The 26,627-nt window shown below is 43.1% G+C and overlaps 1 protein-coding gene across 6 annotated transcripts in view; it reads right to left on the bottom strand.

Annotated features, from left to right (window-relative positions):
- klf12b (Kruppel like factor 12b) overlaps positions 1-26,627 on the bottom strand; it is a 246,205-nt gene that overhangs the window by 8,383 nt on the left and 211,195 nt on the right. For 4 of the 6 annotated variants that reach the window (XM_078545980.1, XM_078545984.1, XM_078545981.1 and 1 more), the window contains 2 exons: positions 18,115-18,210; positions 14,458-14,615 (listed from right to left, as the gene is read on the bottom strand). In XM_078545980.1, the coding sequence (XP_078402106.1) occupies positions 14,458-14,615; positions 18,115-18,210 (254 nt within the window). The remainder of the gene's footprint in view (positions 1-14,457; positions 14,616-18,114; positions 18,211-26,627) is intronic. The other 2 variants (XM_078545983.1, XM_078545985.1) reach the window with 1 other exon arrangement.

The raw sequence follows: 26,627 nt of genomic DNA, 5'->3' as shown, positions 1-26,627 counted from the left end.
CCTGACCTGCTCTGTGAACAGACAATTAGAAAAAAGCTTCTGGATATTCTAGTTCCAAATGCCCACTTGGAGCAGTAGCTTGTTATCCCGTGGAGATCTTGAGCTGGTCGCTGTACATCTGGGAACTTGTTTAAGTTTGGGGTTCAAATTTCTTAGATAGCTCCAGGCCTCCGATTGAAAAGATTATTACTGGCATTCCAATTATAAAAAATGACATCATAAGGAAGTTTAATTTTTTCCTGTACTTGGTGTAATTTTTCTTTAAATCTCTTGCGATGTTACAAACATTACTTCTGTCAGTAAGTATTCAGGTTCATGAAGAAGTCATAATGGTACAACGTACTTAGGGCTACAGGCTGTAAAGTAGCCATTATTCACTAGGTTGGGTATTTTAAGACATATAAAAGCATAACTGAATGATTGCAGAATATTCAAGGAGAGCACAGTCCACATCTAAACCTTCAAGCAGAAACTGCCTCAATCAGTGGTTAGCACATTCATTGAGACAAGGCAGGTGGTAATGAAAACTCTTCTATCCTGCTTCATGTTATGAGTTTTTGTTTAACTAATGACATTAGCAAAATAGAGTAATGTGGTTATGTTGGAACGATCTAGTGTAAGGTTCACACTGTCTTGTCCTTCTGCTCCAAAGTGGGGGAGATTGCTGGGGGTAGGGAAAAAATCATAGGGGGGCTTCCAAGATGGGAATTTGATTTGCAGATCAGACAAGATGTGGAGACAGTCCTGGAGCTTATCTGGTTATGCCTTGTCAAAGCATTCATGGATTTGCAGGAACCAGACCAAGTGGGAATATTTGCTGATCAAATAACTGTGTTCAAAATGACCAATCCAGTATTTGAAAGCTTTTTTTCAAAGCTTGTTCTGGTAATATGCCCTCATACCTTCACTTCCGAGACCCCCCTATTCCAAACATACATTTCTAAGTTGTGAGATGGGTCTCCTTGAAGGGGAAAGATGTTTGTTACAATCAACGAAAACTTGAGATTTCAGTTACTTGATTATCCCGACAGCTTAAAGCAGAGTGTATATTAAACACTTGCATCGTTCACTTTGCTTATATGTAATTATAACTCCTGTAGATAAAGGTATTTACTAATGTTAGCCTGGGTCACAAAGTAGCATTTTCTATCTCTGGAGAGGACAAGAGTGCATGTAGCATAACATGTAATGTTAAGTGGGAAATAACTTGGAAAATTGGATATTGTTATTGCTGGTCCCAGTTACAACACTAAGACAGTTAAGGGGGAAACTAGACAAATACATGAGGGAGAAAGGAATGGAAGTATCTATTGATAGGGTGAAATGAAGTAGGTTGAGAGGAGGCTCATGTGCAGCATCAATACTAGCACAGATTAGGAAGGCTCAATGGCCTGAATCTGTGCTGTAAATTCCATGTGATGGATAAGGGTGGAGGTATCAGATTGTAGAAAGCACAGTTTTATTTGAGGAAACAAAGTTGCTTTGAGTGAGCACTTTTTTTTCTTATTCTCTAACCTGTAAAGTCAGGAACTGCTCTGGAACTGCGGGTTGTACTTCCTTGAGTATTCACTTGCGTAAACCGATAACTTTTGCTGCAATCTCTGACTCAGGTGTAATCTTTTGTAATGCTTTCATTTCAAGGAAATTCAATTCGAGACCAGCCTGCCAAATAAATACTTTTCCAGGATCGTTTGAGAGGTCACCCAGAGAGCCAAGGTGGCCATAAGAAACGATCAATGCGGGGAGGAGAGAAACGCTCACAGTTTCAGGTGACCGGGAAGATTTGTAGCCAGATCATGGGCCACAACTTCCAAGCACATTTCTCGCCCGAACTCCTGACCTGGGCCTGGTGAGAGAAGAACAGCGCAGTGGGTTCCCGAGTCACTCAGCCCCGGACAGCTGTGTCAGGGGGAATGAAGCCACATCCCTTTTTACAGCACTGGTTGCCATAAAGCTGGTGAGTTTAAAGATCCCTGTGTTTAAAAGCCACTTTGTGAAGCCAGGGAGAAGATAAGAGTGCAAGGGAAGTAAGTAGGATGGGTCTGCAGGAATAGAGGGGGGGGGGGGGGGGGGGGGGGTGGTTAGTCAGGGGGGGTCAGGAGGGTTGTTGGGGGATGGGATGGTAGTCGTGGGGTCCGGCAACGAGGGGATATTGGGGGTGGGGTCAGTACTATAGTTACCCAGGAGTTACAAGTGGGTTCAATTCTTCTAACTTTTCATGGGTATCTGTTCTGATAAGAGAGTCGGAACCGTCCAAAGTCTCTGATTTAAATTGGAGTATCGGATGGTTCCCAGTGCAGGGTAATTGTCCTTTGGAAGTATAAACTTCCCAAGCAATTCCCGAGTAGTCCTTTCATGGGGAATTTTGCGGGGGTTCGCGGTTGGGGGGGGGGGTCCCCCAACACACGTTCAGGGATATCTCCAGGAAATGACCCCCCCGCCTGTAGGTTGTGAGTTCTGGGCCCATATATGCGATCATGCTACCAGTTGAGTATAAGAAGAGTGCAAAGCTAAGTGATCAAAAACCATCAAATACTTAAATAAGGCCTTGAAATCCCAAGGGCTTGCAGCCAAATCCAACCATGTATCAATGGTTGAGGTTTGAGTCTATTACCAGCCCACTTGATTGTTAAGATAGCTTAGTTCATTTTTGAAATATTTGTTTATTCTCGTCTGAGGCTGAACCAGATGGTTCACAAGCTCACCTTTGGACTGACCCTGAGCTGAACTTCTAGCCTCATATTCTCTCCAGCGCCAAGACGACCTACTTCCACCTCCTTGACATCAGCTATCTCCATTGCAGCCACAGGGAGATTAGTTGAAGCTCCCAAAATTATAATAAAGAAAAAAAAATTTAAGACGTCCCCTCATGTGACAGTGCCACATGAGCTGGGACATGTCAATGAATATTAATGAAAAAAATTATTTAATTTATAAACCCTTCACGAAACCTCATCCCGCCCATGGATGAGGTTCCATGAAAAATGCGAAGGCCGCCTGGGCTCTTCGCCTGCCCCCCCGCCAACATTGAGGTTGGACGGGCAGCTCAGTTTATTAGTTTAATTGATATTTAAATGGCCTTCATAGGCCTTCCAACTCGGCTGCACACCCACCGAACTGAAAATCTAAATGACGCACGTTGATGTCAGGACACACGCCTGATGTCACCGTGCTCCATTTTACATGTCGGCGAGCGGGCCCCGCCCCCATTCGCCAACCCGAAAATTCTGGCCTAGGAGGCATTATCACAGGGGGAAGTCAGAAACAGCCAACGCAGATGTTTAATAAAATTTAACCAAGTAGTGTTTGAGACTATAGCACTATAGATTAATGGGTTATATAGAATTACACAGTATTTGCAGCACAGATACAGGCCAAGAGGTCCATGCTAGTCAATGTTCATGTACCACATGAGCCACCGCTCACTCTTTGTCATCGAACCCCATCAAAACTTCTATCCCTTTTTCCTTCATGTGTTTATCTGGCTGGAAATGAATCTGTTTTACTCGCCTCAGTTTTTCCATGAGGTAGAATGTTCCATAATCCCACCACTCTTCGGGGAAAGAAATTTTTCCTGACTTCCCTATTGGATGACTATCTTACAGCTTTGGCCCTTATTTCTGCTCTCACCCACGAGTGGAAACAGTTTCTCTACACTTACCCGATCAAACCTTCTCAGGGCCATAAAACACCTCTCATCGGGTAATCCCTTGACTTCCTCTCTTTTTCTGGAAAAAGGTATGAAAGCTCCACGCGTTGTTCAGACTTACCTCTCTCCACTATTACAGTGGTGATGTTAACCTATTTATTTCAAGCCGCTTAATTGCCCAGCTAAAATTGTGCAGAGAGAAATTTTAGAAAAGCAGGTTAAGCGCTTGTAGCCATTATTCCACAATATCACTTCAAGCACCGGAGAATGCCCAGAATTTTCCCTTTCCTGATTGGTGCTTCAACAACTGGTTCAAGTGGCAATGATTACATGCGTATCTGAACAACTCTAAAGGACACATTTTTAGGCAATCCACACCAAATACTTCAAGGATGGGCTTCCGCCTGCCCCGGCCTCAGTCAAGTTTCCTTTTTGGGCCTCCATTGTTGATGCAGGACGGCCTCTTGTGCCAGATCTTTGGCACCAAGAGGGATCACGCTGTCACAATGGTGCTGGATGAGGGGCACTGCTAGAAGGGGACAGAATAGCCTTAAAAGGAGGCAAGAGCCCCAAAGATCGTGCAAGCGACCGGTCCGAGGCCTTCCAATAATGTTTGGGCCCTCTTTATCCACCTAGTGTCTTGCTGAGCTTGTCAGATTATCCTGTAGACCACTGCCAACCTTCTGCTGATGGCCCTTGGGGTCAGCGGAGACAGAGATGGCAAGTGGGAAAACATGGGGGTGGTGGTGGTGGGGGGTGGGGGGGCATGGTGGGAGTTCTCTCTGGTTTTTTATGTGCGGCAGGCAGCAGAGGGGCAGCTGGTGACCTTGATCAACTTCAATGGGGGGTGTTGGGGGGATAGGGGCCAGAAGGCAGCGATGGGCCTCACCACCCATTTGCCCCCCTCTTCTGAAGCTATGCCGTGCAATTTGGAGAAGGATTGCAGAGGAAGATCCGGCTGTGATACATGAGGTTTTTGCAACTGACATCCCGCCCAGACAGTCCAGATTGATTACTGCTGCGGTGTAGCTGCAGCACCTTCCGAGTTGCTGTGGTAAACAGGGAGATCTAGGCTAAGCGCTAATGCAACTTGAATCTTGGCTGCGCTGCCTCAGCTGAGCTTTGAAACTGACAATGCTGTGGCAATGTTAGATTCAGTTTATTAAGGGGTTAACTGCCAAGGTAGCCAGCAGTAATGAGTCTCCAGAATGTCTAACCAGCAGCCTGAATTATGCGTCAACCATGGTTGCTTAATGTGAATCAGTGGGAGGCTAGTTATGTAAACGTGACAGATGTCATGCTCACAAAGCATGACATGTTTATATTGATGTCCATGTTTATATTGATAGTAACTTTCATCTTTATTGTTTTATCATAACGAAGGAGCATAGGGAAATTGGTTATATTTATTGTGCAAACTGTATGGTGTTCATCTGTTTTTATATAAATAAATCAATTTACGGTTTGATGCTGAGCCTTGTCTTGAAGCCCTATTCATGAAGATTTGTGTGATACATTGCAGTGGCCATTATATGTAGAAAGGTTTTTCAGTTCCCTGACCTTCCTCACTCTGCCACTGGCAGTCATGCCTTCAGCTGCCTAGGCCCTAAACGCTGAGATTCCCAACCTTGAAACTTCCCCATCTTTCCTTTAGGATGCTCCTTAAAAGCTCTCTCGTTGACTAAGCTTTTGGTCACCTGTCCATGTCAAATTTTCGTTGTTAATGCACCTGTGAAGTGCCTTATGCTTTACTATGTTATACATGCTACAAAAATGCAAATTGTCGTTACTATCCCTAGGCCATGCTGTTGTTTAATTAGATTTGGACAGTAGAAGGTCCACTCTGGATCACAGGGGAGCTGAGAGCTGCCTACAACAGTGACTGAATCTGCGAGAATATCTGGCATTCAAGAAGTAAAACTGATGGCCCAATCAATCTTTGCAGTAATATAAGACTTGATGTAAGGTGTTGGGCATCATTCGATAGGTCTTACTAAGGTATTCATTAGGTAGTTCAACAGTAAGTATTTATCAACTACTAAAAACTATATACATGGGTATGGAAAAGGTCCAAGCTAGGAGCTGTCTCCATGCTTGCTTCTACACACGGCTCTGTCCAACATTACACTGACCCCTAGGTGCGGATCATGTGTTCCCCTTCATCACTATGTAGGCAGTACTGTACCCAGTCCAACGTTAACCCTTTATTTGCCAGACCCTTATACTACAAGACTGGATACTGATGAGTTCTCTAATCTCATCCCACACGCTCTAGAAGTCTTTAGTCCGCACTGAAATTAGGAATGAGAAATAGAGTTTTCTCTGCAGCCTGACAAACAAGGAAGTTGCCATCGCCTGCAGACACCATTGCTGGTTTTTTAAATAATATCGAACATGTTCACATTTTATGTCTTCTGATGTGTAAATTTGTTTAAGGCATTGCTTAATTTAACGTAAAGTGATTGTGAAACAGTGAAAATCACCACAGTAACAGAAGCTATAGCAACAAACACAATGGCACAGAAACAAACCTGTTTAATCCTTTGTATTCAGTGGCCCTAAATATATGTCCTCCTGTTAACATCTGTATGAGTTTCTGAACCCTATCCTTTCATTTCAGGTGCAGGGTGTGAAGCCTGTCTATAATGTCAATTCATTGGTCTTGCTTGGGGAATTAGCTCAGGACCTACATTCCATTGAAATACAATAGTATTGCCAGAAGCCTGGGTATTATGGCAGCAATTGTCAGTCGGCATGTTAACAACCCTGTCCTGGGGGACATGTGTCCCAACTGCAATGAGCACTTACACAACCAGGTTCATCTTGAAGTAGATTCCATACAAGGCTGTCTATCAGGTGAGAATAAATTAGATTTTACAAAGAAAGGAACACATTTATATGCACCTTCTCACATCTCTTAGAATTGTCTCAAAGCCATTGGCTTGCTATGAATTACTTTGAGGTAAAGCGAATGATTAGGTAGCGAACTATTTTGCATAAACAGACAGTTAATCTGTTTTAGATGGAGATGGGTGATGGAGAATATTAGTCAAAACACATACAATCTACTGCTCTCCTTCTCTCCTTCCCATTAGTGTCAAGTGTCCAGCTAAATTTGAAGATGAAGTTAAACGCTTTATTGAAGAGAAGGCACCTTGGTAATGCAGCACTCCCTCACATTACACTGCATGTCAGATATTGTGCTTTAGGTCAAGAGTAGCGCTTGAACCCTCAACCTTTTAGCTCATAGGTAGGAGTGCCACTACTGTGCCAAATAATGAAAATGTTGCAGCGTATAGGCACAAATGAAGATCTCTCTTGTTCTGCTATGTGATAGATTACAATGAAGATAAACACCTCTATCGACCTGGGTATGAGAGCTTGAGACTCTTGCCTCTGAGCCAGAAAGTTGTGGGTTCAGTCCTTACTCCAGGAAGTAAGCACAAAGATCTGCTGTTCCCCAACAGTGAAATATAACATTTTATAAAGTAACAAAAATAAGATAGTGCAAGGAAGTCCAGAACTAAAACAGATATGTTCATTAACTTGCTCCCTTGTAAATTGAAAAGGCCTTATTGTGACTCTTTGCTTAGGGTACAATAATCTTAGAATAAAGGGTTAATAAAAATTACAAGAGTCTAAACTAGTAGTCTTTGAGTGAGCAAAGCAATAAGTCTGCTTACACATCATTGAAACTATTACTTAATAAATGTGAGTCACTGGTCTATCAAAGCTTGAGAGGCTTAAGTCATCAAAGTTCTCTCATCAGCGCAACTACAGGTACGATAATGTACATTTGAAATGCTAATGATTCCTGGAACCATAAATGACATGATAAATTGGGAGTTAATGGATTAAAACAAACATTGTTTGTAATATTTAGATTTTTAGCAAAAAAGCCAGGGGAGAGGTGTGGAATGATTTTTACCCAGTAAGTTGTTATGTTCTGGAATGAGCTGCCTGAAAAGGTGGTGGAAGCAGATTCAATAATAATGAATTAATTCACCGAATGGGCTCCTTCTTTGCCCATTGACTCTTTAGAAAACTAATCCATCCCAATTTTAAGAATCATCTCTTGGAGCAAAGTTTAGGAACTGCTACATCCGGACGGTTCTGAGTGATTTTCTTGTACCAAGCTCTAAAGGAGGTTGGAAATTCATTCAGCCTGAAGTTTCGTGCAGGTTCAACAACTAAGTCATGGTTAACTGTGTTTGAACTTATAAGGCACAGAGCTCCAGGCATTGACACAATCTGGCAGAGAGTGCTACAGGCAGATCAAGTCACAGCAAAACCTTTATTTGCAATAAGTGAACTAAATCAACTTTACATAAAGCTAACAAACTAAGCTCTGAAAATGGGATTTGAATCTTGTCCCTACAAGCTGAGCAGTATGATTTCATCCAGCAGCTATGCTGAAGTATTCAGACCAATTACATCGTTCTATGTGAACACTCTGACAACTTATCCAAGTGAAATCTTGTTGGAACCATGTGAGATAGGCTAAAACATAATTTACTGATCTCAGAATATGGCTGTACAATAGCCTAATTAAGTATTTGCTTTTAAAATATGAACTCAGTAGAAAAACAAAATCTACGTTCATTATGAGTTCAGGAAACCAATTTTCAATTTACCACAAAGTACCAGACTGTGGGCCACCGCCTTGTGTATTTCTGAGGTGGTTCCATGGTCACTTTTCCAGTTGTAAATCTCATGTAGTGTTTCCAACCTCATTTGAGTGCATTCCTGGGAAGTTAATCTCATGACCTCTCTCCTCTCATTGTCCCTCCCACAAAACCCCTGCCCTTGGCCATCTGACATGCCCACCGTTCTCCCCAAATTGGAAAGAAACAGGCTCTTCATTACCCAATTGGGTAATGCTTGACTTGTCAGTCAAACAGTCTCCAATATTTTCATGAATTAAAAATCCAAAAGTGGTCAAAGAAAATGACAAAACACCACCTTTTTGTTTTCTTAAGAACACCGCTATGATTTTCCTCCCAGCTTGCTTGCAGCAATGTCCTTGGGATTGATCTTAAACTCTGGTCACATGACTCCAGAACAAACGTCAGGAGGATTGGCAACATTAACCTCAGCTCCCAGAACCACTCCTTCGTGCTGAAGCCAATGCAAAATGTGGTAAAGGCCACAGCAGTGGCAAGGACATAGAAATAGAATGCTATATTTCCCTGTTGGAACCTCAGGCATGTCAAAAATTGGGTGTTATGAGGTATTTCATTTTCATTCACTGATTGCCCTTCCTTATTTCCATTCTATTTCCCAATTCCTGAAGGTGATAATTTACATGGGAGGTACGATTTTTCTCCGCTGCTGGTTTTCCAGGCTGATCTTTCCCCTTCCTAACTATAGGACTAGGTGGGCAATTCAGTGCTTACATTTTTCCTGCTTCTTCCCTTAACCGTCCTCGAGGTTGCTGAAGATGCCAAAATCAATACAGCCCAGTGCCTGAATCAGGACTGTTCCTACTCTGTACTTTGTCATTCAATCACTCTGATAGTCTGCAGGGGATGAGTTTTTTTTAAAAAAAACTTTTTAAATGAAATGAGGCCTGTTGCCTTTTTGTTAAACAAGCACTAAATGATAACGCCACAAGGGATTTATCCTGATGTAACCTAGAACATTTTATTGTTGCACACATACAGCATTGGCTTAACTTATCAGTCAGGGACATCATTGTTGCTGTCAGCTGATGTGCATACAGCAGAACATCTTCATAATCAAGCCTGTAATTTAAGTAAAATCTTTTATGCCCATGAAGCAAACTGGAGAGTATGCAGTTCAGTGGTGCAGTAATATCTATATGCAGTTAATATAATTTTAGTGAAGTGAATGTTAAGTAGGTATATCTAAATGTCAGACTCATTGCATTTCATAATTCAACAGGGTTTTGAGTTAGATTTTACAGGCAGACCATTTCTTATTCAACTTTGAAAGCTAGTTCACATTTTGAGGTTTCAGGCAGACTGTATGATTCTTAGCTCTTCAACTTTCACTCAGCTTTTAACTGTAAGTTTGAGGAGTTTTGTACACGCTGCATGTGCTGGGAGAACATAATCATGTTTAATGTGGACTAGCGTTGCGAGGTAGGGCAATGTCTCAGTGCGACTGCACCCTGTGATAAAGCATTAGTGCCACCTACTGTTCCTCAGCAATGTCAGTGTTACATGTAATACTGGACTTGAGCCTTTAAAATAAAAATCCTTTCATGTTATACAACATCTTAAAGCATCCCTTAAACAGCTCAGAACACTGCATCTACGACTTTGAAGTGCTGTGACTACTGTCGCACAGGCAAGTCTGGCAGCAATTTTGCATAGCAAGAAGTCGTTGAAAGCTCTGCTGCCTGTGTCTTAGCTTGCAGCAGTCCCGTTCCCCTATCACCCCTGCACTCAATGAACCACACTAGCTTGCAGTCAAGCAACATCTTGATTTTAAAATTCTCATCTGTGTTTTCAAAGTCCACCATTCCCCTCCCTATCTCTGCAATCTCCTCCAACCCCGCACCATCCAAGATATCTGCACTCCTCTAATTCTGCCCTCTTTTGCATTCCCAATTTATTTTATTCATTCATTCATGAGCTGTAGGCATTGCTGGCAAGGCGAGAATTTATTGCCCATCCCTGGTGGTGAGCTGCCTTCTTGAACTGCTGCAGTCCATGTGGTGTAGGGACACCCACAGTGCTGTTAGGGAGGGAATTCCAGGATTTTGACCCAGCGACAGTGAAGGAACGGCGATATATTTCCAAGTCAGGGTGGTGAGTAGCTTGGAGGGGAACTTCCAGGTGGCGGTGTTCCCATGTGTTTGCTGCCCTAGATGGTAATGGTCGTGGGTTTGGAAGTTGCTGCCTAAGGAGCCTTGGTGAGTTCCTGCAGTGCATCTTGTACATGGTACACACGCTGCTGCTACTGTGCGTCAGTGGTGAAGAGAGTGAATGTTTGTGGATGTGGTGCCAATCAAGCGGACTGCTTTGTCCTGGGGGATGTCGAGTGTTGCTGGAGCTGCACTTGTCCAGGCAAGTGGAGAGTATTCAATCACACTCTTCCTTTAAGACACTACCTTTTTGATCAGGCAGATAGACAAGGGAGTCAAGGGTTATGAGGTGGGGGGGGTGCAGATGGCAAAGTGGAGTTGAGACCCAACCAGATCAGCCATGATCTTATCAAATAGTGGAGCAGGCTTGAAGTGCTGAATGGCCTACTCCTGCTCCTAGCTCCTTTGTTCCTAAGTTCTTGGTTATCTGACCTAATATCTCCTTAAGTGGCTTGGTGTCACACTTTGTTTTATAACACTCTCGTGAAGTGCCTTGGAATGGTTCATTACATTAAAGGCACTATATAAACATAAGTTGTTCTTGTAGTAAGAGCATCCACAAGCAATAACAATAGGGATCAAACTTGTTGAAGGAGGAATTGTAAAGAATGCTAGGACCCATCTACTGTTAATTTTATAAGAGATTCTTATATTTCACTTATTTTTTGTGTCCTTATAGTTGCCCCAGGCACTAGAACGTTTAAAGTGGAAGCCATGGCTGCTGTGATGAAGAATTCCTTTGCTTTGCCTTGGCTTCACAATAGCAGACACAGCACAATACACACCCCTGGGAGCGTAGCGTATTGAGGGCGGTTTTAAATGGGCTTGGTAAAAAGAAGTCATTGCTTTTGCAGCCCTAAGAGGCAGATATCAAGCATACTGTTTGGGACCCAAATTTAATTAAGTCAAGTCTTGTTTTGTTGTGGAATAGCGCTGGTTGAAGTTGTTTATATCTAGGAACTGGGTGGCACACTGAGTTAGATGCTGCTCTTCTACCTCTGGGACCTGGATTTAATTCCAGGTCAGACTGATTGAATGAATTTCTCCTCTATCTATGTAGGTGTCTTTGGTGAAATGAGTTTGAGTAATCCCAATGGCCCACTGTCACAGCAGACTGGAGGGAGCTTTATTGTGCTTCTGGCTATACTATAGGTAGCTGAAATGGGATGGGTTCATCCCACATCCCACAGCTCACACTAGGTGCTCGAAATGAGAAGAGATCTTGTCTCCAGTTCCAGCATCACTTTAATGAGTACAATTATCTTGTATTATAAAGCAAGTAATTTATACCTATGGGTTTCATTAATCTCTGGACTCTCACAGAAGGTGGTCATTCAGATATGCTTTAATTCTGATTGGAAAAGTATTATTTTAGCCTTGTTTTTGGTAACTTGGGCATTAAAGAAAAGAGGCATATAGGCTGGCCTAAACCCCATGTTATGTATTTGTTTGTTTGCTGTACATCTTATATATTAGATATATCACAAGCTATGCAGAGATGACACCAGTTCTAAGTCTACAACAGGCTTATTTATAGTAATTTAAAATATCTCAGTAATCACAGGGTTTCTACACACATGTTCTCAGCCCAGGTTCTAGAACTTTCTGTCAGGTGTCAGTTACTTAACCTCTTTAGCTTAAGCAATCAAGTACAGTGAACATAGCTTAGTGAACAGAATAACATAATCAAACACAGATCATTCAAACCACTGAACACTACACCCCATGTTCCCCACACTGTGTAACCATATATTTCAGGGATTTATAAGTAGATCTATGGGTTAATTTCTCATTATCAAAGGAACTGAAGAAAACAATTAAGATTCATAGCTTCTATTTCTTTGGAGCAGATAGGGTCAAGCAGTGGTATATGTTTACCCCAATTTGTTTGCGCTACCTCACATTTTAGCTTCTTGCAATAAACTCAATTAGGTTTTAGTCTGAGCTACATGGTCTGTTGGCAGAATGCTGATTTACATTGTTTCAAAGGGATCTGAAGACTCTGGTGTGTAGACCGCACAATTTCTGATATATGTCCAAAGATAGAAGAAATAATTGTCCGCTGGTAGCAAACGATGTGAGCACATAGTCATGTTTCGAGTCATTTGAATTGCAGATTTGTCTAAGGAATTTTTCGTGTTGAGTATAAGTAAAATGTATTCAGAAGAAACCTGAACTGTAGCAGGAATATTGGTTAGCATCCAAGCAGGACTTTTTGCTTTTTTCTGACTGGTTCGGGAATGGCTTTTCACCTCCTGAGTACATGACCTCTTTGTATCATTTGACATGGCTAATCAATCTATTTGCTGCAATCCATTTTAATCATTGCTCCATTACATGAGACTACCCTTAAGTGATAACACTCCTCCTGACCTGAACACATTCAGCACATCTCTATTAATGGCTTTTCTTCCCACTTCAGCTCAACTACCTGCAGAATTCATCAAAGTTCATCTGCATCCTTTTTCTATACTACATACTGTCTCTCAGTGACATCACCTGCAGTCACAGGATCAATGATAGATGTATGCTGAGGGCAGCTAGCTCCACCTCTCCACCACCTCATTCAATCCAGTGCCACCTTATCTCTGCCATCAGGTGAGATACTACTTCCTCCAGCTAAACATTGGAAACAATGGGTTGGCCATTTCAGGCAGAAACTACACTATGTTATCACTGACTCCGTAACCTCCCAGGCCACCACCTCAGACTGAAGCAGACTGAGCATCAAACCACATCCAATCAACATCAAGATCAGTTCCATTCTCCGCAATATTGCTCATCTCTATCGCACCTTAGCCCCTTCATGGTCCTTAACCACACCTTTGTCCCTTTGCCATTTCATTATTCCTGTTCCATTCTTTCTGGCTTCTGATCTTCCACCTTAAATGGCAACATTTTCCAATAACATGCCCTAGTAGCTCTACCCCCAAACTTACCTGAAATTTAAAATCTTCATCTTTGTACATCTCCACAGTCTTGCCCTATCAAATCCTTCCAGATTCCTACAGCCTTACATTGCATGTTGCAACATTACAAGTGTCTGTTCTTCAGATGTAATTCCTTGATTATAAAGTGCTTTGGGATGTCCTGAGGTCATGAGACATGGTATTGGAATATGGGGCACCTGTGTACTTGTGCGGAATCACAAAGAGCAATGTAAAGCCATGAAAGTGTTCAGAATAGAGCTTGCAGCGTCATTCTTTGCCTTGATTCCCATTGTTACTCAGGTTCTTTGCACAATTGCAGCCTGGAGTCATTCGAGAACAGCAATCAATGCTGCCGTTCTTTTGCAAGATCAATGCTTAATTCTAAGCTTCACTACTTGTTACCTGCAGACAGATCTCATAGTGGCTACCAGCTACTGAACTCAGAACTAACTGAATTAGGATACGAAATGACAAGGTTTAGGAACAGCCCAATGCCATATCTCTCCTGTGCAATGAAAAACCATTAATGATTGTTAAACTTTGAACACTGATAACATAAAGGTCCTAATCTAATGATCAATACATTATCTTACTCTGCTCTATCACTCTTGCATTTTTATATTTTACTTGGAAAAATGTTTTGATTGTAAAACTGACCTCAGTTTTGCCCTTGGCTGTGACGGAAGTTGATTTTAAATCAATAAACCTTTGACGAATGAATGAATATAAACATTTTATCTTTCTTTCTTTCCTGCTTTCTATTTCTCTTCTCCTTTAGATCCGCTGTATCTGACTTTTTTTTGTGTTCTACCTGCTCCTTTTGCCTAAAAACAATGCCTAAGCCAACATCAACTCTACAACCTAGGCCTCCCAACGTCAACCCTTCTAATTCTCTCCGGCCTTAAAATCCATCTTTGCAACAAATCTTTCAGTCAGTTGTCCGAATATCTGCCCCCACGAACTAGTCCTGTTTCCTTATTTAGTTCAATCTGTAGGACGTTCACATTCAAAATCTCGTATCAATGCATGTTGTTGTAGCCTCCTACCTGTATGCGTCCTCCTGTGTGCTTTCAAGTGAGAGCTTTTTGTGTACACTTTATTGCAGCCCTCAAAATCACACCTGTGTATGCGTCGTTTCTTCGAGTCAGGGGACTCAGATCTTCGTTGTAGTCTTGTACCCTCAATACTGAAAGGTGAATCCGAACTGAAAAAGGACACAACGACCATAGGATAAATACAAACCCAAACTGATTGTTACATGACCTCCTGTGAATATGATGGGAGGTCGACAAGTTATGATGGGAATCAAACAAATGCCAAAGAACGAACATTTCTAGCCAGATAGACCTGCCAATAATACATGAAAATTTATGTTTCAGGAGTTAAAGCAAATATTACATTTGCTTTTGCCAAAGTTCTTTCAATTTACATGGAGTGACAAGGTAATTTTTTTGTATTATATATTTAGATTTGTTGATTTTTTTTCCTGTGCCTCTATCTTTTCCTCCTTTCTTTCCCTAACCAGTCTCATTCACCCATACCATTCCAAGGTGCATGACACCCATTTATACTTGAGAATTATAATTGGAGTGCCACAACAGCAACTCGCCAACTTAATCACCTGCTTGACACAGTTTTTCGGCTGCCAATAGGATGGCCAAGGTGCCCCCACACCTTCCTCCTCCGCCCACCTGATTTCCAAGTCTGATGAGAAATGGGGAACTGGCAGATGAAAATCACCCCCCCCACCCACTGTGTATCTTGTGTGGTTCTCATGCTCAATATGGCAATGTGATGTGCCAACACCTTCCTCCACTACCACCAGGAAGGAATCTAATTGTAAGATGGTAGTGTCTCTCAAACATTTTGAGAGTGGTCATCTGGCACACATTGTAGATATGATTCACATGTACTTAAAAAGGACATGTCTTCAGCAGCGCTTTGTGTTGTATCTTAAGTGGGTGGGTGCGAGGGTTGTTAGGTTCTCTTCAGAGGTGTTGAAGCTTGGAAGATAATTGGTCCTTATTGAGATCTATGAGTTGCTTTTTTTATTCATTCATGGGATGTGGGCTTCATTGGCTGGGCCAGTATTTATTGCCCATCCCTAGTTGCCCTTCAGAAGGTGATGGTGAGCAGCCTTCTTGTCCCGCTGCAGTCCATGTAGTGTTGGTACACCCACAGTGCTGTTAGGAAGGGAGTTCCAGGATTTTGACTCAGTGACAGTGAAGAAACGGCGATATATTTCCAAGTCAGGATGGAGTGTGACTTGGAGGGGAACTTCCAGGTGGTGGCATTCCCGTCTATAAGCTGCCCTTGTCCTTCTAGATGGTAGTGGTTGTGGGTTTGGAAGATGCTGTCTAAGGAGCCTTGGTGAATTCCTGCAATGCATCTTGTAGATGGTACACACTGCTGCTACTGTGTGTCGGTGGTGGAGGGAGTGAATGTTTGTGGATGGGGTGCCAATTAAGCGGTCTGTGTTGCCCCATATGGTGTCAAGCTTCATGAGTGTTGTGGGAGCCGCACTCATCCAGGCAAGTGGGGAGTATTCCATCACACTCCTGACTTGAGTCTTGTAGATGGTGGACAGGCTTTGGGGAGTCTAGAGGTGAGTTACTTGTCACAGGATTCCTAGCCCCTGACCTGCTTTTGTAGCCACAGTATTTATATGGCTCGTCCAGTTCAGTTTCTGGTCAATGGCAACCCCCAGGATTTTGATGGTAGGGGATTCAGTGATGGTAATGCCATTGAACATTAAGGGGTGATAGTTGATTCTCTCTTGTTGGAGATGGGCATTGCCTGACACTTGTGTGGCACAAATGTTACTTGCCACTTGGCAGCCCAAACCTGGATATTGTCCAGGTCTTGCTGCATTTGGACATGGTCTGCTTCAGTATCTGAGGAGTTGCGAATGGTGCTGAACATTGTACAATCATCAGCGAACATCTCCACTTCTGACCTTATGATGGAAGGAAGGTCATGGGATGAAGCAACTGAAGATGGTTGGGCCGAGGACACTACCTTGAGGAACTCCTGCAGTGATGTCCTGGAGCTGAGATGACAGACCTCCAACAACCACAACCATCTTCCTTTGTGCTAGGTATGACTCCAACCAGCAAAGAGGTTTCCCCCTGATTCCCATGGACTCCAGTTTTGCTAGAGCTCCTTAATGCCACACTCAGTCAAATACTGGCTTGATGTCAAGGGAATTCACTCTTACCTCACCTCGGGAGTTCAGCTTTATTGTCCATGTTTGAACCAAGGCTGTAGTGAGGTCAGGAGCTGAGTGGCCCTGGCGGAACCCAAACTGGGCGTCAGTAAGCAGGTTATTTCGAAGCAAGGGCTGCTTAATAGCACTGTTGGTGACCCCTTCCATTACTTTAATGATGTTCAAGAGTGGACTAATGGGGCAGTAATTGAACAGGTTGGATTTGTCCTGCTTTTTGTGTACAGGACATACTTGGACAATTTTCCACATAGCCAGGCAGGCGCCAGTGTTGTAGCTGTACTGGAACAGCTTGGCTAGGGGCGCGGCAAGTTCTGGAGCACAAGCCTTCAGTATTATTGCAGGAATATTGTCAGGTCCCATAGCCTTCGCACTATCTAGTGCCCTCAGCCATTTCTTGATATTATGTGGAGTGAATCGAATTGGCTGAAGAATGGGATCTGTGAAGCTGGGTGCGCCCAGAGGAGGCCGAGATGGATCATCCACTCGGCACTTCTGGCTGAAGATTGTAGCAAATGCTTCAGCCTTATGTTTTCTACTGATGTGCTGGGCTCCCCCATCATTGAGGATGGGGATATTTGTGGAGCCTCCTCCTCCAGTGAGTTGCTTACTTGTCTACCATCATTCACGACTGGATGTAGCAGGGCTGCAGAGCTGAGATCTGATCCGTTGGTTGTGGGATCGCTTAGCTCTCTCTTATCACTTGTTGCTTATGCTTGACTAGTCTGTAAGACAGCTCTCCAAACTTTGGCCCTTGCCCCCAGATGTTAGTAAGGAGGATTTTGCAGGGTCAACAGGGCTGAGTTTGCCATTGTCGTTTCCAGTGCGTAGGTCGATGCCGGGTGGTCCATCCAGTTTCATTCCTTTTTTGAGGCTTTGTAGCGGTTTGATACAACTGAGTGGCCTGTTGGACCATTTCATAGGGGCATTTAAGAGTCAACCACATTGCTGTGGGTCTGGAGTCACATGTAGACTAGACTAGGTAAGAACAGCAGATTTGCTTTGCTACAGGACATTAGTGAACCAGATGGGTTTTTACAACAATCGACAATGATTTCATTCCAGATATTTATTCAAATTCCATCATCTGTCGTGGTGGGATTCAAATCTGGGTCCCCAGAGCATTACCCTGGGTTGCTGGATTATTAGACTAGTGACAATACCACTACACCATCGCCCCCGCCCCCTCCCCCCCCACCCCTTGGCTGAGGGGAAAACAAAAGTTTGGTACCAAAGAAGATTTTCCTCTAAGCTTGCCCCCACCCATCACCACCATATGCTCAGTGGAAACTCCATGAATGATGAGCTTTTCATCAAACTTCTGCCAAAGTAATGGAGGAGCCCAGGGGAAATTTCCAGCACAGATTTCTTGGAATTTCTCACCAAGCCACCGATGAATCCCAAGGAATTTTGTTTCCGCTATTTTGCCCCCAAGAAGTTGCGACTTTCCAATTTTTGTAACTTAAGCATCTCAACTCACTTGGGACGGAAGCTTCTGCTGATTTGGAACTTCATGTCATAGCCCCATGTCCCTCGTGAAGAACTAAATTCATCACTCGTGCCTCCCAGCAACTGTCTGAAAGACAGGAATCTTTAGTTACCTGCCTTCTAATTGGCTCTTAACTCAGAATCACGGATCATTGTATCAATCATCAAGCCACATAGCCTAGCAGAATTTCAGACCTCAATGAATTATTACAGCAGCCTAACTGAAAGGCAAAGCGACTGGAAAGGAAAAGCCAGTACCGCTGCAATTATTCCTGTTAGTATGTGGTTTTGGAAACTGTACAATTGAATCGGAGTTCTCAAACAATGAGTTGTACTTACTGTTTGAGTAACGCACACCCAAAAATAAGACAGGATTACCATGAGCGCTGTTACTAACTGCAGAAGAAAAATATTGACACAACTAAGTTTGATTAATTGCTGTCAAATGGGAACAGTACTGATATTGTCCTTCACATGACTGATAAAACACTGAAGTGTACTCTAAGTCTTTATTTTATTTTCTGCACACTAACTTGATAAGCATTGGTTGTAAAATAAAATGTTGCCTGAGTGACCTTGGTTCATTCAGCAATACATTAAATTACTGTACAAAACCCCGAATGCAGTCTGAACCAGAACGCTGTGGTGCATAATGTGTCTGAAGAGTCAAATATATTCCACGGCAAAAATAATGCACTGATCCAGCCCTGGGTTTAAATCTTCACAGATTGTGAGAGGTTTGCAACATGATGTGAGTGAAGAGCTCCACTCCCAATCAGTCACCATGCTGTCCACTTCAGTTTCAACTGATGAGTAACTGAGCATGTTTATAAGCCCTAATTATGATGGTTGAAATAAATCTTGAGCAATTCTGCCCCATTGTGGTGCATATCCGGAGGGTTCAGTTTCAAATTTATCTGAATTTATCTATGGTGATGCGAGTGATTAGGCTTTATGCCTCCAGGATTGGGGTGGGTGAATCTAAGCAATCTGGAGTTTCCGTCCCTCATCTCTTGTTACCTTGTTAGGAATACCTGTATGTAATGTCAGCCATGCTGCTATAGTGGTTCACTAGCCTTCTGAGTGTAGAATAATGCCGATAGAATTGCTCAATGCACAAGGAATTCCTGCTTCCTCCTGATACCTGCAAAACTCATTTCCTCACTGTCTTCGAGAGTAGAGGAGTGAAGGCTGTTGAGTTTTTGTTTGCATTTTTCATCCGAATTCGTATTACCTGGTTTCTTGACAATGCCACTAATCAGTATGCTAGTCACGGTGGTCTATTAGCTGTGCAGCAGTGTGATTGCTTGCTGAGCTATTTGCTGCATTGCACCGTATCCTGGGAGCCCTACAGTGGTCAAATCATTTGACTGCTGCTTGGCTGACTCTGCGCTGCCGACCATGAAGTGCCATTATAAACCAACACCATTCAGGACAATGCAGCCCGCTTGATTGGCATCCCATCCACCACCTTCAACATTCACTCCCTCCGCCACCGACGCACAATAGCAGCAGTGTGTGTACCATCTGCAAGATGCACTGCAGCAACTCACCAAGACTTAGACAGACTTCCAAACTCGTGACCTCTACAACCTAGAAGGACAAGGGCAGTAGTTGGATGGAAACACCACCATCTGCAAGTTCTCCTGCAAGACACACACCATCCTGACTAGGAACTATATCACTGTTCCTTCACCGTTGCTCATTTAAAATCCTGGAATTTCCTTCCTAACAGCACTGTAGTGAGAAGTCTTTCTCTGCATGATGAGAAATTTAGTCAACACTATAGGCATGATGGAATATGTAGCTGTTACTGTGGGAACCTAGTTAACCATAAAATTTAATGGTCTTCGCAGCCCGGGTAAACAAGATGTTAAGGAGATAGGGAAACAGAGGCCCCAGTCACTGATAAACCTCCCAAGACCAAAAGCTGAGATAACAGGGATCATCTGCAAGCATGAATTGCCCCACTCATTGATGAGGTTACGTGATGTATGTGCTAAAGCAACATCAGCAATTGAGGACTGTGCCAGACAGTGTATTGCAATCTGAGAACCAAGAACTGTAAATTGTGATACAGGCTTCGTATTATTGAGAGATCCTTGGGGAAGCCGCCAGGATTGCACTGATCTCTCCCAGCATGTGCTTGAATAAAACCTGTGTTTACTTGAAGCTCACAGGCTCAAGAGTGGTCATTTTACCACAACAAGGCCAATATAAACCGCCAAGAAGTGACGGGCAGTGGCTGCTGGCATTACTGGGCACAGCAGTTTAGATTGCGGGATCCAGCGCTGTTTCCAGAAGGACCCCAAGGCTTCCAGTATATGTGACATTTATATCTCCATGCTGCCAACAGCAGCATCCAATAATAGCAGCAGTGCTAATTCCTAAATGAGTCGGTGATGCTGGCAATGGCAGTACATTGCATTTATATAGCACCTTCAGTGTGGTAAAACATGCCAAGGTGCTTCAAAGGAGCGGCTATCAAACAAACTAAGACATCGAGCCACATAAGCAGATGTCAGGACAGGTCACCAAAAGCTTGGCCACAGCAGGTTTTAAGGATCATCCCTAAAGAGGAGAGGGAGCCGGAGATGGTTAAGGGCTGAATTCCAGACCTTGGCACCAAGGCAACTGCAGTCCATGCAACATCTTTGGGTCAGAGGGACTGTAAAAACAAAACCCACCCTGCGGAACACTGAATGTTCTGGAACGAGGTGGGGAAACTGCCACTAAACGTCAGTAGGGTTAGGGGCAACATGAGGTTGCTAACAACTCTGTTCCTCAGTTCTCTTTTGCTGTGATTTTCTTTCTAAATCTTACACAAGTCCTGTCACGGTGTGGCAGAATTCCAAACTGCATTTTTGGGAGCAGCAGGACCTGGAATAAAACACAATTGACTTGCTGGTTTCGAGACATGTCTTCATCACTCAATAGAGCTCTCAGTTTTTCCATGTGCTACCCAAGGTGGTTGCAGATCTAGCTTCACACAAACAATTGGTCATTTGGACCAGATCCTCTCAGATCTACTGTCAGTTTTTTTTAAAAGGTCTTGTTCATTTTTAAAACAAAAACAGAATTACCTGGAAAAACTCAGCAGGTCTGGCAGCATCAGTGGAGAAGAAAAGAGTTGACGTTTCGAGTCCTCATGACCCTTCAGCAGAACTGAGTGAAGTTAGGAGAGGGGTGAAATATAAGCTGGTTTAAGGGTCGGGGGTGGCGGGGGGGGGGGGGGGGGGGGGGGGGCGGGAGAGAGAAGTTGTGGGGGGTGGGGGGGGTTGTAGGGACAAGCAAGCAGTGATAGGAGCAGATAATCAAAAGATGTTACAGACAAAGGAACAAAGACGTGTTAAAGGTGGTGATATTATCTAAGAGAATGTGCTAATTAAGAATGGAAGGCAGGACACTCAAAGTACAGCTCTAGTGGGGGTGGGGTGGAAAGACTGACAGGGCATTAAAGTTATAGATTTAAAAATAATGGAAATAGGTGGGAAAAGAAAAATCTATATAAATTATTGGAAAAAACAAAAGGGAGGGGGAAGAAATGGAAATGGGGGTGGGGATGGGGGAGGGAGTTTAAGATCTAAAGTTGTTGAATTCAATATTCAGCCCGGAAGGCTGTAAAGTGTCTAGTCAGAAGATGAGGTGCTGTTCCTCCAGTTTGCGTTGGGCTTCAATGGAACAATGCAGCAAGCCAAGGATAGACATGTGGGCAAGAGAGCAGGGTGGAGTGTTAAAATGGCAAGCGACAGGGAGGTTTGGGTCTTTCTTGTGGACAGACCGCAGGTGTTCTGCTCCTATCACTGCTTGCTTGTCCCTACAACCACCAACCCCTCAACTTCTCTCCCCCCACCCCCGCCACCCCCCCAACTTCTCCCCCCGCCCCCCACCCCAACCTTAAACCAGCTTATATTTCACCCCTCTCCTAACTTCACTCAGTTCTGCTGAAGGGTCATGAGGACTCGAAACGTCAACTCTTTTCTTCTCCGCCGATGCTGCCAGACCTGCTGAGTTTTTCCAGGTAATTCTGTTTTTGTTTTGGATTTCCAGCATCTGCAGTAGTTTTTTGTTTTTATCTCTTGTTCATTTTTATTTGTCTGTCAGGGATCATGCAAAATCCTGCATGTGGCACTTCCTGTCAACCTGCTGAAACCAGCACCAGGGTCTAAATTGAGAATCTCTTTTCTAATGTGTCATGGCATGTCCTCTGGTGGTTTTGATTTAAGGTTATTCAGGGAATCATAGATCATACAGCAAAAAAAGGAGGCCATTTGGCCCACTGTGCTTGTGGCAGCTCTTTGAAAGAGCAATGCAATGAGTTTCACTCCCCCTTTTTTTCCCCCATCTGCCTGCAAATTTCTCCTTTGAGTGTATACTAAGATTGTACCTTAAATATTCTGAAAAAATAACACTTAAATCAATAGCACGGACTTAAGTTGTTATGTGCCATTTACAATAGTATTCAGAGTCTAGACTTTGTCCAGTGCCTATCACTGCATCCTCAGTGTTCATCTGTTGTTGGCAGTTCCAGGAAGGTGATAATTGTATTCATTCCCATGTTCAAAGTTTCTATCAGCAGGGAGACTCAATTTTGTTGCATGAGAAGCAATGCTTGCCACCTCCACCATCTTGTGGTTTGAAGTGGAAATGCAACCTAAGTCAGTGGAAGATGAATGGAATGTTCCCAGTAACATGCAAAGGACAACATTTAGAGAGTGACTTATTACTGTCTTCAGGAACGTGCAAAACTCTTCGCAGCCAATGAAATAGCAAATACTGTACACTTGTCGTCATGACATTTGTTGCAAACAGAAAAAAAATGATACTTGTCCAGATCAGTGCTGTATTAGGTTCCTGCACATCAAGCAGACAAAAGATTTGCTGAACACTTCTGCAAGGGAAGGTTTTCATGCTGTAAATGATGGTTCATAAAAAAACTTTTCCCTTAACGTTCCTTTAGAATATTTTGTGTGGGAATGAGCATTCAGGTGGGTTCATACTCCAGATCTAGTGTGGGCAGAATTCCAAATTCTGGATTTCAAATAGCTCTTGTTCTTGAGGCTAACTTTCTACCCAAAACAACTTAAGCCTGTGCTATATTGTTTTATTTGTTATTTTCTCATGTTATTTAACATTGACTATTAATATACACATGAAAAGGAGAAATTTGCAGGGCTTTGGTCAAAAAGCAGGGGAGCGGAACTAATTGCATCGTTCTTTCAAAGACCTGGCATGGCACAAAGTGCCGAAAGGCCTCCTTCTGTGCTGTATGATGTATGAGGGTGTACGGTATTTGTAAAATTATACCCAGAGGATGTGTTTCAGTAAATAAATGAAAAGTGTAATGGTCAATCTCCTTAAAACCTTAGAAAGAACACCATTAGTACGCTGCACAGTTTTTGGATCCAGGCTGTAGGAAGGGTGTAGAAGCAAGAGAGAGGGGTCAGTTGGTTGCTGCCTGGCACGGGGAAAGACAAATTACAAAGGAAGACGTGAAAATCTGGGCCTGCTTTTGAGGGGAATACAGGATGATTGCGGAGGGAGGTTCAAAATGAAGAAAGGATGGGATGAAGAAGGTATGGTAGTGTAACATTTATAATACTGGATTAGTAATCCAGAGGCCAGCATTAACGATCTGGCTAATTAAGTTCAAATCCCACTGTGGCAGCTGGAGAATTTAAATTCAAAAAGCTAAAAGCTACTGCAGATGCTGGAAATCCAAAACAAAAACAGAAACAGAACAAAACAATTTAAATTCAGTTGAGTTAAGTGAAATCTGGAATAATAAGCTAGTATTAGTAATGGTGCCCATTAAAGTAGCAGATTGTTGTTAAAAACCCATTTGATTCACTAAATTTCCTCTATGGAAGGGAATCTGCTGTCCTTACCCAGTCTGGCCTACGTGTGACTCCAGGTCCACGGCAATGAGGCTGGCTGTCAATTGCGCTCTGAAATGGCCAGCAAAGCCACTCGGTTGTTTAGGAATTGGCAATAAATGCCAGAGATATCTACACCCCTTGAAGATTTTTAAAAAATGTTAGAAGCACAAGTTACCAATGATTGATGGGTCAAGAATGAGGGGTCATAGGTATGTGATAACATGCAAGAGATTCATGACAGAGAGCAGGAGACACAGCGTTGTCAGGCTGTGGAAAGCCTGATTGGAGCAGAGACCGTGGTGACAATAGAGAATGCATTAAGAATGCTGAAGGAAAGGGCATTAATGGAATGTGGAAGCTAGATGGGGATGTAAAGTAAGGACTCCTGTTCATCTGGAGAAAAAGCATCAACATAGACTGGTTGAGCTGTGTGGCCTATTTTCATGTTGTTATTTCTATGTAATTCATTTTAATGTAGAAATGTTTAATTTTTGTCATTTGATGAAAATTCCTGTTAATTATGTTAAGTTTCTGTCTCTTTAAAAACCAGAAGGCTGTTGCTGTTGTTTTAGTCTTATTATTTGGAGAAATAAAGTGCTTTTTTCACTCTTATCAATCCTATGATCTTATTTTCCTAAATCCTTCCTTCCCTTCTTTTAAAATGTTGCTTCTTACTTTGCTAAGTAAATTGGGCTCATACTCTCTGGAGTTTAGAAGAATGAGAGGCGATCTCATTGAAAGCTATAAAATTCAGGGGTGGGGAGGGGCTTGATAGGGTAGACGCTGAGCAATTGCTTCCTCTGGTCTGGGAATCTAAAACACAGAGGCACAGTCTCAGGATAAGGGGTCGATCATTTAAGACTAAGATGAGACTTCACTCAAAGGGTTATGAATGTTGGAGGGTTGTGGATGCTCCATCATTGAATATATTTAGGGCTGGGATAGACAAATTTTTAGTCTCTCAGGGAATTAAGGGATACGGAGAGCAGGCGGGAAAATGGAGTTGAAGAAAAGATCAGCCATGATCGTATTGAATGGCAGAGCAGACTTCACGGGTCATATGGTCTAGTCCAGCTCCTATTTCTTGTGTTCTTGTGTACTCTGTTTCCATTGTCTTCCTCTTCTGAAGATGCTGATTCATACTGAGGAATGGCTCTATCAGGGTCAACTAGGGTTGCCAACTCTCCAGGCTTCCCCTGGAGCCCACGGAATTGAATTTCAGTCTCTTGGACTCTGCTGTGGGTGATTTCTTTTCATTTACAGCAATATTGGAAAGGGACAAGAGATTGACTGTGCAGGGTTGCTGGAGCGCAAGGTCCTGTGATGAAGTCTCTGGAATAGGTACAAGGAGAGTTTGCAATCCTGGTGCCAACAGGTCTCTGCTTTTCCAAGCAGCTGTTCTTAACATATGAGCCTGCACAGTTTGCTATCAACAACATCGAACCTGACCCAGTCCTTTCTCAATGCCACTCCACACACACATTCTGTCTTTTGGGCTAATTGTATAGTAATCAGTCACTTGGTAGTATAGAACTTGAATATTGCCAAAAACAGAGAAATGTTGCCAAACCTTTTCATCTTGCACAATACAGGACAAATGCAAGAATGCCAAATTTCAAACAATCACAACAATTTATACTACAGGAGAAAGGGGTGCTGGTTGGCTGAAACAATTAGAAACATAAGGAGACATTAGAAGAAATGACTTTGGTCAAAGAGAGGCATTTTAAGTAGCATGATAAAGAAGGGTGAAGAGATTTGGGGATGGTATTCCAGAGCTTGGGACATAGACTGCTAAAGTCATGGCTGTCGATCATGGAGCAATAATACAGGGGATGCACAAGATGGCAGAACTGAAGGAGTGCAAATATCACGAGGGCTTCTAGGACTGGAGGAAGATACAGGGATAGTGAGCAATGAGGTCATACAGGGATTTGAAAAGAAGGATAAGAACTTTCAAATCAAGGTGCTGCTTGACTGGGAGCCAATGTAGATCAGCAAGCACAGGGGTGATAGGTGAATGGGACTTGGTCTGAGTAAGGACACAGGCAACAGAGTTTTAGATGACCTCAAGTTTATGGAGGAGAGAACATGGGGGCCTCACCAGAAGTACATTGGAATAGTCCAGTCTGGAGGTCTGGGGTTTGGCAGTAGATGAGCAAGGTGAGTCAGATGATGTTATTGAGGTGGAAAGAGCTGGTCTTACTCATGGCACAAATATGTGGTCAGAAGATCACCTCAGTGTTAAATATTACACCAATGTTGCAAGCAGTTTGCCTCAGACTGTTGCCAGGGAGAGGGATGGAGTCGGTAGCTAGAGAAGGGGGTTTGGGGTGGCGACCGAAAGCAATGGCTTCAGTCTTCGTAATATTTTGTTGGAGGAAACTTCAGCTCATCCAGTACCAGGTGTTGGAAAAGTAATCTGATAATTTAGAGACAGTGGAGGGGTTGAGAGAGGGGGTGAAGAGATAGATCAGCGTACATGTGAAAACTAATGCTGCACTTTTGGATGATGTTGTCAAGGAGCAGCATATAGAAAGGGAAGGGGCCAACCTAGAAATGTTAGTTCGTCAGACAACCTCATGCCAGAAATACTGGTAGAAACTTCTGATCTCAATAATATCAG

This window comes from Cetorhinus maximus, chromosome 7 (assembly GCF_964194155.1).
Source record: "Cetorhinus maximus chromosome 7, sCetMax3.hap1.1, whole genome shotgun sequence".
Lineage (NCBI taxonomy): Eukaryota > Metazoa > Chordata > Chondrichthyes > Lamniformes > Cetorhinidae > Cetorhinus > Cetorhinus maximus.
This window is presented reverse-complemented; position numbering and strand designations above follow the sequence as displayed.